This window comes from Cebus imitator, unplaced genomic scaffold (genome assembly GCF_001604975.1).
Source record: "Cebus imitator isolate Cc_AM_T3 unplaced genomic scaffold, Cebus_imitator-1.0 Scaffold176, whole genome shotgun sequence".
NCBI lineage: Eukaryota > Metazoa > Chordata > Mammalia > Primates > Cebidae > Cebus > Cebus imitator.
In genome coordinates, this window is record NW_016107491.1 from 191,849 (window position 1) to 209,225 (window position 17,377).

At 34.2% G+C, this 17,377-nt stretch overlaps 1 protein-coding gene across 22 annotated transcripts in view; it reads right to left on the reverse strand.

Moving 5' to 3' along the window:
• The window catches only part of GULP1 (GULP PTB domain containing engulfment adaptor 1), a 288,807-nt gene that overhangs the window by 16,335 nt on the left and 255,095 nt on the right, over nt 1-17,377 (reverse strand). For 15 of the 22 annotated variants that reach the window (XM_017545022.2, XM_037744478.1, XM_037744466.1 and 12 more), the window contains 3 exons: nt 13,220-13,336; nt 12,927-12,950; nt 12,483-12,575 (listed from right to left, as the gene is read on the reverse strand). In XM_017545022.2, coding sequence (XP_017400511.1) covers nt 12,483-12,575; nt 12,927-12,950; nt 13,220-13,336 — 234 coding nt within the window. The remainder of the gene's footprint in view (nt 1-12,482; nt 12,576-12,926; nt 12,951-13,219; nt 13,337-17,377) is intronic. The other 7 variants (XM_017545041.1, XM_017545039.2, XM_037744480.1 and 4 more) reach the window with 1 other exon arrangement.

Genomic DNA, 17,377 nt, shown 5'->3' on the forward strand with positions numbered 1-17,377 from the left:
TAGGCTGGAGTGCAGCGGCGCAATCTCGGCTCACTGCAACCCTTGCCTCCCAGGTTCAAGTGATTCTCCTGCCTCAGCCTCCCAAGCAGCTGTGATTACAGGCACATGCCACCACACCTGGCTAATTTTTGTATTTTTAGTAGATACAAGGTTTCACCATGTTGATCAGGCTGGTCTCAAACACCTGACCTTGTGATCCACCCGCCTCAGCCTCCCAAGGTGCTGAGATTACAGGCGTGAGCCACCGCACCCGGCCGGTGACATTCTTATATGAAATAAAAAGCAAATTCAAAATTCAAAACAGTCTGACTCTAGTCATCATGTCCTTTCTTTAGTCATGAGAAGATCCAATTGTAGACTTTTGGGGGATGAGAAGACGTGATTGTCAAGCATCTCACATGAATCAGAGTGATAATAATAAGCAAGCAATGTACTGGGTTTGAACATCAGTAGTTGCATGACTTTTAGGGGCTATTTCCATTACAGCATGGAAAGCTATTGTTAAGAGCTGGGCTGGAGAGAGCTGAGCTGCCAGATGTCACAGTGGCCAATTAAACAGCAAGCCAAAATGGAAGTAATAATTAAGCCTTTATTCATTTACTGCTATTGTATAATCAAGAGACCACAGAGAAGGTGCTGTTCCATCAATGCTCCATTTTCCTCACAGAATGGCACTGAGCAAGGGTCAGAAGTATCACTGCAGAAGTGAAGCACTGTCTCATTACTCAGGAACTTCTGAACAAAAGGTTCCTAAGGGTTTTTTTCTGACAAGAGTCAGTGGGAGGGAAAAGGAAATGGCTAGCAGTAGAAAAGTACTGAATACTCAGTCATAGTTGAGAAAAGTGGTCTCCAAGTCCCTCAAATAAGGTGGTCCCAGAAAAGGCACCTAAGGCCCCCGTAAAAGGAGGCCCCTGAATGAAGTTGCCTGGGCTTCAATGCAGATACGCACAAGAGCATGGCTGGCCAGAGGGCCTGAGTACTGCATTCAGTTCCTCCAAACTGCACCAAATACAGTGTGACCAGCGCACCTTTCTCCCACCAAATACAATGTGATGAGGTTTGCCAGGCAAAGCCTTTGTAACGGCCTATGCTCAGGCCAGAAAGATTGTACTTTGATTCTGGCCGGGAGCCACATTCCTTAGCTGCAAATCACATTTCAGAGATCTTTCACCACTAAAGATGAATGGCACTTTAAAAATTCAGGCAGCCAAGAAAAATCTGATTTTTGATAAACTTTATTGTAAAAGGTAGTAAGTAAAATTAGAATTGGAAGGACCAACAAGTCTGAGGTATGTCTTAAAGCTAGGAGGCCCCTCTTCACATATTTCTGGAAGCAGAAGGAAAAATAAAGCCATGTAAAGTGAGAGATTAAGTTGAGGGAAGGGTTCAGTGTGGAAGCAAAATTTCTGATAGTCTGAATTATATAACTAATCACTCTATTAATATGCATATATAGATATGTAATTTTTGATTTCTTTATTGTTCTCCATTGTAATAAACCTCCAGCTATGTAGAGATGTGTATGTATGCTATTTTTAAAATCTATTTTTGTTCAATATAACTTACTGTATAATTCTGTCCTGGTGGTCACATTTTTAATTATAGATTAAACTTGTAAGCTCCTTGTAGGAAAATTTTTGGTTTTTGTTCTCAAATACTCTACATAACATATTAGTGTCTATGAATATTTATTGTCTAATTTATACTAGAGCATCTTTTTACTTAAACTGTTAATTGATAAGGCTGTCTGTACTAAGTAGAGATAATATAGTAAGTGGCAGTTGTCCTTGATATTATCTGAATTAAAATATAAATGGTAATACCCTATATATTTTACAACATATATTGGCCAAAATTCTTTACTAGGTACCTGAAAACAAACTGAAGGTCAAAATAACCATACTTGAAAGTGCTCTGTTATTTTTATCATGGTGTCTGCAGTATGTATTCTCATAGTATGCCTTCCTCTGGGGAGGTAAATTTACAGAATGTATATGATACAAAAATAATCAAGTATTTATATACTACAATTAAGACGGTATTTTTTTCAATTTCAAAATGGTAAATCAGGGATATTTAATAATGTCAACAGTTTTGGTAGCTAGAGTTTAAGACTCCAAAACTATCCCTCACAGGTCTTCTTTGGGTCATCAGTAATTTAGCATTTTTTGTTTAGATCACATGGGTCTTTAAAATACAGAATTAGTTGTTCCCAACACAAAGAAAAGATAAATGTTTGAGGTGATGGATATTGCAATTGTCCTCATGATCATTATACTTTGTATGCAGGTATCAAAATACCATCTTTATCCACAAACATATACAACTAATATGTATCAATAAAAATTTTAAAATTAAAAATAAATACATATAAAATACATTACACATTAAAATCCAGAACTTTTCTCCACAAGTTAGAAAATCTAGAAAATGGGCCCACACATTTGCATGAAAATAATTGACTGGCATTGAATATCTGCTGTGTCTTTAAAGTTAGCCTGTGATTTCAAATTTATCACTCCTACCATATGCCCATTTCACACTTCAGTGTCATAATCTGGGCCATATTGAAGTTTGAGTTTTTGATTCCTAACCTAGAAGCAATTCAAGTCAAGGAATCAGATATTATATCTAATTCCCTATAAAAATGAAATGTAAGTCCAGCACATTTAAATATATGGGTAAATTTAGTGCTTGATTCTGTACCAAATGGTTAGGCCTATTCAATAAGGATCTGAACATGCAGATGTAGCACCTAAATGGCAACAGTGACAATTTTGCACTGAAATTTCAATGTTCTGGAACTAGTCTTTTTTTAGGCTGTTGTTTTTCACTGGTTGAAGATGTTTATGTGATTAAGTAATTAAATACATTGTTTAGAAGAAAAACAGTTTAAGAAATTTTATTCTGGGCTTTCGGTGAGTATTCTGACAGATGCTAGGAACCAAATTTTTTGGCCTGACTTACAGAAGTACATGGCACCACTGTTCAACCACTCCTTTATGGTCATAGTACCAAGTGTCTTTTTTCTTTAGGAACATGCACAGAATCTGAATTATTATACTAAAGTGAATTCTGTGCTCAAAAATTACATGTTAATTATGCAGAAGTTGTTAGGTTATTCAGATATGTTAAGAATGAGTATCCATGTTTGAGAACTGTTGTTCCTATGCTTTTGTAGCTCTTTTTCTTCTTCTTCTTCTTTAAGTTCTGGGATACATGTGCAGAACATGCAGGTCTGTTACCCAGGTATACATGTGCCATGGTGGTTTGCTGCATCTATCAACCAGTCATCTAGATTTTAAGCCCCACAGGCAATAGGTATTTTTCCTAATGCTCTTCCTCCCCCATTGTAGCTCTTTTTCTTAGTAAGTAGTGTCTTTGTGTATTTAGGCAAGGGTAAATATTTCAACCTTGAGTTTTATATAAATGTGACAATAAGAAGAAATATCATAAAAGTGTTTGAATTCTATTGGTAAATATTAAACACATTTAAACAATAACAACAGAAACACTGTTTTTAAGATCAAGAAATTCTGTAGTAATATCTATAGAAACATTATGATTATACTGAATTTTTATGTTGTGCTTTTGATTGCATTGACAATACAAATCTCCAAAGAGTCTTTAAACATAAAACAAAAATGTCAAGATTAAAGTATAATTTATCACAATTATTAAAATGGCAGAGCTCAAAATTCTATTTAGATTAAGTTAAGAAATAAATTCCCTTACATTTATATATTAATTTTTTCTAGTTAAAAAACCTGGAAAACTATAAATAACATTAAAGATGGAGAAAGAGAATAAATAGTATAAAATGTTCTAGCAGATCTTTCTAGATTATCATGCTGATTCATATTTTTAAAGTGCATTGTTATAACATAGCTTCAATATCACTTTTTAAATAAGGTTTAAAAGTAATAACTTCTCTAATTTAGAAATTATAGCACAAGGTCTGTTGTTTTTTTTGCTTGTTTGTTTGTTTGTTTTTTCAGATTTCTACATCTACAGTTGGTTTACATTGGTCCCTTAGTTGTAAGACCTACTATCTTATACTTTTCACAAGAATCTTGACAGTTAAATGGATATAATTGTACCAAAAGGCGGAAAACTGAAATAAGGAGAGGCTAAATGACTTGACCAGGTACTTATGATCAGAACTGGAATAGGAACATATTTTTCTTCCCATTAGACAGCGTTTATGCTTTCAGAATTATCTTGTGCAACTAACAATTATGAAAGTGAAATTGTGGAATGGTAATCATTTTTTGTGGGCATCAAATGTTCTTGAACCAATTCATGTTTAAAGTTTATGCCTTTGTTTAAAGATTCACATTCAGCTTGTTGTGTAATTAAGATCTTTCACAATCTGCACTTGCCCATTCTGTCTTCAATAGTAGTAAACACTAGAGGGAAATAAATAGGTACATTGTTTATCCACAGTGAAATACACATTTTTATAATTGTCCTATCAAGTCTAATCAGTGGCCACATAGTTGATTATGTAAAGAAATAATTTTATCTAACACTGGGTTTAATTGAAAGGAAGACATCTGTTCTACTCAGCAATAGAAAGCCCAGTATTCCCTAGGACTACAATTTTATTCACTTAACTTCCTGGCAACAGTCTGGTTTGGTTAAAACCTTCTAAAGTCAGAAGAGTAAAATGAAAGTACCCAGATACAAGAATCAGGAGGAACATTTTGATTTAGCTTGTGATGCCCACATCTTACAATGAAACAATCTTCTGCAGGCATTCAAGAGGCTATGAGGCTACCAGGGCAGAATAAACTCTTTTCCTAATATAAATGCAGGCAACATTGCCATATGAATGTAATAAATGGAAATCAGATTGTTCCTAGATAATTAGCACCAAATGGTGGAAAACCCAACCTCTAATCTATTGCCAAACCACTGGAACATAGCAAAAAGCAAACAGCACAGTCAAGTAACGGAAATTTCTCAGTGTATCTAAGTGACTGTATAAAATAAGGATCCAATTTATAAAACCAGTGAAAAGGTTTCCACAATGTCAGTATTATACAGAGGTATGTAATATAGGTACAATTGAAGTCTATTTCATTTGCTAGAAAAGGAACCCATGACTGATCCAATCATGTGGTATTTAGAAGATATGTAAATATTCAGTTTACAAATGAGTAAAAAATATTTTATATATGTGAAGTGTCACATATTCACATCAAGTTTTATATGAGAAAGTGAGAAATAGGAGTGGTCTCCATTTATCATGCATATGAACAATTGGTTTTAAGTGAAAAGGTTTGAAGCAAATATTAAAGATATACTTTTTACTGTTAGGAATGTCTTATTTTAATACTGAACAAAAAAGTAGTCTCATATTATTTTATTTAGCTAGAACTCAATCACATAAACTCACAGTGACCAAATTAATATATGGCATATTAACTGAACAATAAACAATGACAATAAAAAAGGACAAACTTTTTTTTTTTCACTCAAGCATTATATCATGAGACCAGATCTTCTCTTTGAATTTCAGATTTGCATATTCAACCAACTAATAAGCATCTCCAATTGGCTGTCTAAATAGCATAGGCAAAAGTGAAACATTGATTCTTTATCATTCACTCTTCCCCAGTCACTTCTATTACAGAAAATGGCATCACTACCCACATGTACAGGATTAAACTGGAAGGGACATTCCTGGTCCTTTTTTGCGTGTGTGCATGTACTGCCCCCAACCAATCCATTAGTGAATTTTGCAAGCTCTACTTTCAAAATGTGTCAAAAATCAAGCTCTGCCCATAATCTCCACAGGTAGAATTATAGTCCAATTTACCCTTCTCTTAGACTACTGAAATGTCTATTTCTGGGACACCACTTTGTTCTCTTTACAGTCCATACTGCATATAGCAGCCAAATGATCCACAAATCCCATTTAAAACCTTCAAGTGACATATTGCACTAAAAAAAAAACACTATCTATTACCATTGCCTATGAAGTCCTATTAAATCTAGACTCTGAATCTCTCTTCAATGTCCTCTCCAATTGTTACGGCTTTCAGTCACTACACTGCAGTTGCGAAGTTCTTGTTATTGTTTTCAGCCTGTTGCATTTGCTAACATTTTATCATTCAGGCTGCAATTTAAATACTACCTCCTTAGAAGGGGCTTGCTTCCCTGATCACTCTCTCTAAACAAAACTCTCAATCATTCTCTTCTATTCTGCTGTATTTTGTTTTATTCATAGTATATATAAGATCTAAATTTTTACATTTATTTATTGAAATATTCATGTATTTATTACCAACCTCTCTTTCTTTCCTCATGGGATATAAAGCCTTTAACATCTGAAATACATAGACTGTAAAAACCCAAGAGCCTAGACATATAGAAATATTACATTTTCATTACACATTTTCTAAGATTCCATAGCAGATCACAACTATATCAAATGTATACAATAGACAAGTGAGATAAAATGAAAATCAAAATAATATGCATTGTAACATATGGTCTACTTCTAAGAACAATTTCAAAATCCCAGTGATGAAGTAGTGGGATGAGAAAGAGCAAAACCAAAACTAAAACGTACACCATAAAACCCTGAGGGAACTTTCTAGAAGTCTTGAATATTTTTATTCAAGGTCTCAACTTAAAATTACTTAGTTTGCAACTTCAAAATCCATCAGTATGACCAATTCCTGTTGATATATATAACATATAAATGACTGACAGACTTTCTTTTGTTTGGCTTTTTATTTTGAGATGGAGTCTTGCTCTTTCACCAGGCTGGAGTTCAGTGGTGTGATCTTGGCTCAGTGCAACCTCCACCTCCTGGGCTCAAGTGTTTCTCCTGCCTCAGTCTCCTGAGTAGCTGGGACTATAGGCGTGAGCCACCATGCCCAGCTAATTTTTGTATTTTTAGTAGAGACGAAGTTTCACCATGTTGGCCAAGATGGTCTTGATCTCTTGACCTCGTGATCCACCCACCTCGGCCTCCCAAAGTGCTAGGATTACAGGCGTAAGCCACCTCACCCAGCCATAACTGACAAACTTTCTAAGAAATACCAACCTTCCTTTAGGGTGTCCCAGAGGAAAGTAGAAAAACACATCTATGTTCTCACCTAAGTAGAGACTCTTTAAAGGTCCATGTAGATCATTCTACTGCATTAAAACGTATAATTACTTTCAAGTTTATGATTTAAAATAGAATAAAGATATCAACATCAATAAGACTATATTTTTTAGAAGATTTGGTACTTTTGAATAATTGTCTTGTATTACAAAATTCAACTTTAACTTTGGACCTCTTGTTGGGGAAGATGGCTTGTCATTTTCTAGGTATCTAATCAAGTTTTTGTTGTGGTTGTTGTTGTTTGCTTGTTTTTGAGACAAGGTCTTACTCTGTCATCCAGACTGGAATATAATGGCATGATCATGGCTCATTGCAACCTTGACCTCCCAGGCTTACTGCACTCTCCACCTTCCCAGGCTCAAGCAATTCTCCCACCTCCACCTCCCAAGTAGCTGAGACTGTAGGCATGCACCACCATGCCCCGTTTCTATTTTTAGTAGAAATGGGGTTTTGCTACGTTGCCCAGGCTGGTTTCCAACTCCTGGACTTAAGCTATCATCAGCCCACCTCTGCCTCCCAAAGTGCTTTGACTGCAAGTGTGAGTCACTGTGCCCAGCCTAGACAAATTTTATAAAAAACGTTTCTGTTGCTTGCCATATCTGACTTCACCTTCTACTTCATCAAAAACTGATAAGAAAATAACATCTATATGAGTGATTTACATTATTTTCATTTTCACGTTACTTCTAATTCCACAACTCCCAAAATTCCATTCCTACTTTTTCCTTTTCCTTTCCCCAAAGAGACTATATTAAAGCTAAGATTAACGATGTCTTTTATTTGACTAAAAGTTGCTTAGTGTGAACTATATTGTGTTAGACCAGCATATCCTGACATTTCAGAACATTATTGTGCTTATAAGTTTATTTTTATGAACCAAATTATAGCATTAAATCATTTATAGATAACTGCACCTAAATTTGAGTTTTTTGACAAAAGTGTCACTTTCCTGTAACTTGAAAAATTTGGCTTCCAATAGGATCAAGACCTGTCTTGGGCTGGTCAGTTGTGAAGAGTTTTCTGAGGTTGGGGCTCCTCTCACCACTAAAAACTTATCAGATACCAAATTAATTGTATACACCACACCCATGTTATGAATCCCATTATGAATACCTATGTTGTAATTCAATGTGCATAATGGGATTCATAATTCACTTCAGTGCTTCTTTAATGAATGTATAGATCACCGCCTCTAATCCTTTAAACAAACTGATGAGAACTTTAGTAATTTTGGAACATTCTAATCCTCAGTCCTCTGAGCTCAAAACAAACACATAAAACCCATAGAGTCTTATTTCCAGGGTTATAAACTCATTAAGTGTTTACTTTGCTAGCCATGGGGGCACTCTGTAAGGTACTTTGTGTTCCTGCTGTGTGTCCTGTAAAACTAATGTTCAAATTTCATAAGAAAGAACAGATGTAAAATATTTCTAACTTAACAGAAATTTGCTTTATTGTAGATACGTGGTTAAGCTATTAAATAAGTTATATTTTAAATTCACAATTTATTATTTACAATTTGAAAGTCTGTTTTTCAAATTCAGTAGTATGAACAATTAAGAAATCTTCAAAAATAATTATAGGTAACTAATTTTATGTTAATTTATTTTAATATCAGGAATTTGGGAGCTCATTTGAATAGATATAAAAAATAAGCTGTACTTAGTGTTCTACTAGTTTATTTCATAGCTACATAACTAAAATTGGAAATGAAAGGCAAAACTTTTTTAATAAGAAGCACATTAGCAAATGCTCTAACAATATTTTTTAAACCATTTGAATTGGTTAGATATCAGTTTACATTTTAAATTTTAGCATTTAATTTTATTTTTTATTTTTTTGAGACGGAGTTTCTCTCTTATTACCCAGGCTGGAGTGCAATGGCACGATCCCAGCTCACCACAACCTCTACCTCCTGGGTTCAAGCAATTCTCCTATCTCAGCCTCCCGAGTAGCTGGGACTACAGGCTGCACCACCATGCCCAGCTAATTTTTGTATTTTTTTAGTAGAGATGGGGTTTCACCATGTTGACCAGGATGGTCTCAATCTCTTGAGCTAGTGATCCACCTGCCTTGGCCTCCCAAAGTGCTGGGATTATAGGTGTCAGCCACTGCACCCGGCCCAAATTTTAGCAATTTTAAAATGCCCAAGTTCAGTTTCTTTTAAAAATCAAATAAATTCTATCTTCACATATTTATTTGTTGTGAGAACAACTGAAACTACTCTTGGCAATTTTCAAGTGTATAATACCTTGTTATTAACTGTAATCACCATGTTGTACAAGAAGTCTCTTGAACTTATTTCTCCTGTCTAATTAAAATTTTGCATCCTTTGATCATCTTCTAGACCCTTTCTCCACAACACTGCCCCCGCCCCTGGTAACCACCATTCTACTCTGCCTCTATGAGTTTCACTTTTTTAGATTCCACATATGAGTGACATCACGTGATATTTGTCTTTCTGTGCACAGCGTATTTCACTTAGTACAATGACCTCCAGATTCTATCTTAATGAAGATGTACATCTTCCAGCATATTAACAATTAAAAAAATATATGGTAAGATTTTAGGAGCTAAAAAGTCAGATGACAAATACTTTCTAAAGTTAAAGAAAAGGTATCGACAACAACACTGCATGACAAAAGAATATAAGTAGATTGCAAAGTTATAATTTGTCATTTTCATAATGATCAAGGATACAATATGTTTTCTATATATATGAACTAAGTGTAAGAAAGTGATTCAAAGAAAATGATTTCTTTTTAAATTTAACCTCTTAGTTGCAGCTTTTGAAGCATTTTATTCAGATTAATCCTGGCTGAGATGAACACAATGTGTAAAATAATTATTACATAACATAACCTCAGGAGTGCTAATTCAGTTTAAAACACAGCTATTTCTATATTTTTACTGTCTGTATATAACTAGCTCTACTAATGAGAATTGCTAAATAAATAAATTATGCTTATAGACAGGCTATGTTTCATTTATATACCAACTTGCATGCTTTTCACTTGAAATGGCTGTGTTAGCCAAATTGTCAAAGAAATTGAAGCAAGGGTCATCTTGTCATTCTTCCTGCCCTTTGTCATTTCTGAAGCTTCCTAAGTAACCCTATGAGATCACCAATGCACATTCATAATCCTGACCCTGATCTACCTTCTTCTCAGAGCAATGTCTGCTTTGGGAAGATAAACGAAGGTAGAATGCAGTTTTATTAATATGTTTGAAACTTCTTTGCTCCTCCCAAATATTCTTCCACAGATAAAGAGGAACACAATGATGAGCTTCGGGTTTGCATCCAAAAAGTTGATACAACTTATTTTACTCCCTTGCCAACAAAAAAAAACTGATGCAAAGCTTCTCTTCATACGTGATGAATTCCAGAAACAACTACATTATCAAAACTCCTTGAAAAAGTTGCTTCCCTTCATATAAATGACGCATATTTATTCTTATTTTCCTAGCATATTTCACAACATGGCTTATATTACGAATTTCAACACGACCCAAAAGCGTGTGTGTTCCATCTTGGGATAGAAGGCTGAATTAACAAGTTTGAGCTGATGTTCTGTCCCTTGGAGTGAGAGAGTCAAGAAAAAATCATAATCCTGGTGAGCAGCAAACAGTGACAAGAAAAAGTAAGAAGATATCATAATAAAACCAGAACCTGAAGAGAATGCTCCAGCATAGATACGTCAGTACCTCAGTCCCAACCTCTCTCTTCAAGACCATAGCAGCCCTAATGGCACAAACCATCTGTCAAGCAATGGAAATATTCACTCTTTCATAAGGGAGGTGGAAAAATGCTAGTTTATAGGAAAGGTCATTTTGTTGACCCATTTCCAGAATGTGTCAAGTTTGAAAGCCTAAATGAAACTTCTATAGAAACATTCTTTTTCATAGTGATGAGCTGGTGAACTATTCTAGTATTAGATATCATATATATGTATATAATTGCATTTTAGGTTTTGGGGTACATGTAAAGAACATGCAGGATTGTTGCATAGGTACATACATGGAAATGTGGTTTTCTGCCTTCCTCCCCATCACCTATATCTGGCATTTCTCCCCATGTTATCCCTCCCCAACTCCCCACCCAGTGCTGCCCCTCCCCTAGATTCCCCCCACAGACCTCAGTGTGTGATGCTCCCCTCCTTGTGTCCATGTGTTCTCATTGTTCAACATTCGCCTATGAGTGAGAATGTGCGGTGTTTGATTTTCTGTTCTTGTGTCAATTTGCTGAGAATGATGGTTTCCAGTCACAGTATTAGATATTTTAAAAATGAACACCCTAGGTATTGAAGCACAATGAGCTTCCATAAAAATTTGCAACAAATTTCTTGTTTCAGTTCATAGTATTATGTTATAAGTTAGATATTAATTTTTTGAGATGGGGTCTTTCTCTGTCACCCAGGTAGGGGTGCAGTGGTGCTATCATGGTGTGTGCCAACATTCCTGGGTAACTTTTTGTAGAGACAAGATTTCACCATGTTTCCAGACTGGTATTGAATCCCTGGGCTCAAACGATCTGCCTGCCTTGGCCTTCCAAAATGTTGGGATTACAGATATAAGCCACTGTGTCTGGCCTAGACATTAAATATTTTTAAATGAAGACTAATAAACATACTTTAATAGAGAATATCAGTAGTACAGATGATTCAAACTGAAAAAAAAAAATTCTCCTGAATATATTTTGCCTAGAAAAAAATATTGTTTTAAATTCCACCTCCCTCCAATAAATTCTCTTTGCCAAAATCACATAATAATGATATCATACATGGTATTGGGAAAAGGAATTCAAAACTGTGACAAGTCAGACATAAATATCTTAACTAAAAAGACTTGAGTTTTGCCTGCAGAGAATACCACTCATTTTAATGTTTGAAATACAATTGCCTCACTCCCAGTGGGAACCCTTACTATGTAATATAAGAAACCAGGTTCGGTCTTGCTCACAGTTGAATTCCTATAATGAAGTTCAGCACTTCAAGGGGAGACTGGCATAGGTCATTAAACCTAATCCAGCAAATAGTAATTAATAGAAATGAAAGAAGACTATGCCACAAAGAGAAAAATTACATTATTTAATGATTGTTAAGACTAAGTTGAGAGCTGAATTACATTGGAAAGCCCAGAGGAAAACAGCAAAATAGAAAACAACTCTGGTTTGAAATAAGTAGGTAATTTTAAATTTTAAATTAAAATGCTTAGGAGCTTTCATCTTTATCCATGTTTACTTTAAAATAACTGATCCCAAAGTATTATATGAAATATTGCAGAACTAGTGATCTGGAGATGTTTTATCACCACAGAATCTTGTTTGTAAGGAAAACATACACATAATCAGTATACTCACTGGAGGTGTTGATACTTGAGTTATTCTTAGTTGGTTTTCCAAATCTTGTACTTTATTTTTAAGTTCCATATTCTCTGTTTCTAAATCTTGGATCTAAAAAGAAAATGATTATTGAATAATTTTCTGTTTTTTTTTTCCTTAGAAAATACTGGCTACAGTTATGATTAGGATTTTGCATTACATAAAATTTTAATAAGCCTTGGAAATGTTGGAGGACTCTAGTTCATTGAAAAGACTTAAATTTATAATATATTTTTATGTGTGTGCAAATTTTATGTTCCTAATGCCTCAACTTTGTGTTTTCTTGTTGGACTGTGCAATCTATACTCATAATCTTGTAGTATAACCGCAAGACAGTGAAATTTGCTTATGATGATTTTGAAGAGTGGAGAAAGGGCATAATTTAATCACAAAGGAATCTGATCTCCATGGAAAACCACTTACCCAGCATCTGCTGCTTCTGCTGCTCTGATCCCCATGAGAAGCATCAGGAAGTGAAGCAAAGTCACATGAGAACACTAAGTTCTTGTGGGAATTCAATATAAAATAGTTAAAAAAAAAAAAAAACTGTGCAGGGGATCAGGAATGAAAAATTATAGGAACACAGTGAAAGCAGTTCCAATCAGTCAGTGTGGGGAAAATTTAATGGCAGGCCTTCTAAATTTGTTTGATGATATGCAAGTTTCCCTGTACTTATATATCACACAAATGTAAAACAACAAGCTTAGTTTACTCACTCTTTTTTGTAACCCTGCGATCTGTTTTCTTGTTTCAACATCTTTTCCTCCTGATTCTAGAAATTTCCTGTATGCCAGGTCAAATGCTTGGCCAATTGTTAAAGTGATCTCTTCAGCCTGTGTAAAAATGAAACAAAGGTTTGCATTTTAATATGTTGAACTTTTTTTGAATCAAGGAAACAACATTCACGTAAGTATTGACTCCAAGACATTCACAAGAGGTACTTCAAAAGGACAACACTTGGAAGTAGAGGTGCAGTAAATAAGTAAGGTAGTATGCTAAGATAATAACTCAATGCCTACCCATGCACAACAATGAAAAAGAAAGCAGACTTCGTGTTGGGCATTACTGAACAGCTGTTGAAGTGGCAAAGTTGGAAGCAAGAGTTCTTTCTGTCAGACATTTATTTCCTACTTGTTTTCCTCCCTTCCTCAAATATTTAGTGCCTATTAAACAAAAGCAGAGTGCCAAATGCAGTTTCTCTCCTTGGTTTGCTACTTATTTCCTTTTCCTGAGGAGGGTTTGTTAAACTCTAAACAGGTAACGTGAATGAGGCTGGCCAGGTGGTGTCTTTGGAAAACTTGAGGTATGCCCTCTAAATGGAACACCTGCTACTCGGTTCCAGTTAATTGTTATCTGGTGGAAGTGAGCAATTCCAATGTGAAACTGTCAGATTTTACATATGCAAGATGAGGTCAGAAACCTGAAACTTTATGTGAGAGCTCCCAATTTTAAGCGATAGTAAACAGTTTGTATTTTAGTAAAACACAGTGCCAATAATCAAAATATGTATATCTTCTGAATTTGGGCTTGTAAACAACTATCTCAGTTCTACTGATTAGAAACTGCCACAAATATATCTTACGTCCATCAGCTTATTTCTTCTCCATTCACATCTCCATTGAATTCATGATGTCTTGCACATTGTAAGGATTAAATATTTATTTACTTAATCAAATTATAAAGAATTTTGGTTAAGGCATTAAGAAGATTTAATGTGTCATAATTATGTCACATAGTAAGACCTCCAGTTAACAAAAGACTAGCATAGTAGCAATATATTGAAAATGCTATGCTTTAATTATAGTACAAATTCTAATACTTTATTATCTACTGTAATCAACATAAAATAAAAATATGATTTGTTAATAAGCTTAGATCATTTAATGGAATTTTTTTATAGTTCATGATTTAAGAAGGGCTTTAGACAAAAATTATATTATTTAACCTAGTTAACTAAAAAATGCAAAATTTGTACATATTATAAAAAGTTTTACAAAAGCAAAGAAAAAAAGACAAGAAAATAAACCTCAATGAGCTAAAATAAAAACTACTAAATAAATGAAAATGACAGATACCAGTTTATACATGTTCAATGACTCAAACTAATTGGTTATGTTAGATGTTAAGATTATTTGTAGTATTAAAAAGTGGTAGAAGTGGTTTTGATTGATTTGGGGAGTATAAATAATTTGTTTTCCTAATTCCAAAACTTTGGGTAATAGGTTTGTATTTAAGATAAAAAGACATTTTTCTTTTTCCTTTTAAAAATTTCCTCTAAAAAAAATGGGATACATGGGCAGAATGTGCAGGTTTGTTACATACATATTACATGTGCCTTGGTGGTTTGCTGCACCTATTGACCTGTCCTCTAAGTTCCCTCCCCTTACCTCCCACCCCCTAACAGGCCCTGGTGTGTGTTTTTCCCTGCTCTGTCTCCATGTGTTCTCATTGTTCAACTTCCACTTATGAGTGAGAACATATGGTGTTTGGTTTTCTGTTCCTGTGTTGGTTTGCTGAGGATGATGGGTTCCAGCTTCATCCATGTCCCCGCAAAGAACATGATCTCATTCCTTTTTATGGCTGTATAGTATTCCATGGGCCATATGTATCACATTTTCTTTATCCAGTCTATCATTGATGGCTATTTGGGTTGTTTCCAAGTCTTTGCTATTGGAAATAGTGCTGCAGTAAACATACATGTGCATATGTCATTATAATAGAATGATTTGCATCCCTTTGGGTATATACCCAGTAATGGGATTGCTGGTTCAAATGGTATTTCTGGTTCTAGATCCTTGAAGAATTGCCATACTCTTTTCCACAGTGGTTGAACTAATTTACATTCCCACCAACAGTGTAAAAGCATTTCTATTTCTTCACAGCCTCACCAGCATCTATTGTTTCCTGACTTTTTAATAATCACCATTCTGACTGGCATGAGATGGTATTTCATTGCGGTTTTGATTTGCATTTCTCTGATGATTAGTGATGCTGAGCTTTTTTTCATATGCTTGTTGGCCACATAAATATCTCCTTTTGAGAAGTGTCTCTTCATAGCCTTTGCCCATTTTTTGATGGGGTTGTTTTTTCTCTTGTAAATATGTTTAAGTTCCTTTTAAATTCTGGATATTAGACCTTTGTCAGATGGGTAGATTTTTAATTATAGGTTGTTTTCCTTTTAAATTATAATTTCAATATATCCTTTTAATGAGACATTATGTTATCTTCAAATACTCAATTTGTACATTGTAAAGAATCATTTAAATGATAACACTGTTGATTATTAATGACATTTGGCTTCATGGTAAGTATTATTTATATTAATAACTTTAAAAAATCATGTTCCATTTTTATAATAATATCTTTATTGGGCACTTAGCTGTCTCGTAAATATTCTACATGTATTATCTTATTGATTCTCATCATTAACTCTGAAGTTATTATTATTAATACATATGATGAAACTGCAATTTTGTAAAATTGTATAACTTGTCTAAAGCTAGTGAGTGGAGAACCTGAAATTCAAATCCAGATTTTCTGACTCTCCAACCATCACACTTTTGGGGGTGGGGAGTAAAATGTATATACAATGAAATGCACAGGTCATAATAAATTTATAGATCATAGAATCTACATAATCCCTAACTTATTAAAGATAAAGAATATTTCTAGCCAACCAGAATGTCTCTTATGCCTACTTTCAGTCAAATCCCATCTATTACGGGTGACCATTGCTCAATTTTTGCCATTATAGTTTTGCCTATCCTTGTCATCTACAAAAATAGACCATACAATATGCATTTTTTGTCTATTCTTTCACTAACTTAAAGTTTTTGAGTTTCGTATGTTTTGTACATATCAACAACACATTGGTTTTGTTGCCTATTAGCATTTCAATATGTTACAAATATACCACAAGTGATTTATCCATTGTATTATTGATGGGCATTCATGGCTTTGTCAGCTCTTAGTTATTAGACATGAAACTGGTACAAACATTCTTCTAAGATCTTTTTGTAGACATATGCTTTCTCGATTCTTGGTAAATACCTAGAATGTAATTGTTAAATCATGCGAGGTCTACCTTTAATATTATAAGAAACTGTGCAACTGTTTTCCAAAGTAATAACATCATTTGGCATTTCCACCAGCAGTAACAGAGTTCTAGTTATGCCACAACCTCATAAACAACAGATATTGACAGTCTTTTTTATTTGATTCATTTAACTGGATGAGTGATGCTATAGTGTTTTAAAATTACATTTCCCAGTTGAATAATAGTATTAGCTCAGTTTCATGTGTTCGTTGTCCTTTTTACGTTCTCTTTAATAGACTAACTTCCTGTAGAAGTCTACTGCCCACTTTTATTGGTGTTTTGTCTTTTTATTAGTGATTTTTAGGAGCTTTTTATATGGTCTGGATACAGATCCTTTTTCAGATGCACATATTGGGGATACAGTTTCATAGTATGTGGCTTGCCTTTTCACTTTGCTGATAATGTTTATAGACTAACAGAAAACATTTTATTTTTTTATAAAGTCCATTGAATCCTTTTTTTGGTCATGTTTAGTGCTTTTGGGGTCATTTCTAGGAAATCACTATCCATCTAATTTCATAGTGACATTCAATGTTTTTGTAATAAAAGTTATGTATAAGATTACAAAAGCTTCTACTTTTATGTCTATGATCCATCTCAAATGATTCTATGCAGCATAAGTAGAAGATAATTCTTTATAATTTTTTTCACATATTTAGCTAGTTATTTCAACACCATTTATTAAAAAGACTTTCTTTTTTCCATTGAATTTTTTTGTCTCCATTTGTGAATAAAAGTTAACCATCTACGTATGGATATTTCTAAAATCTACAATACA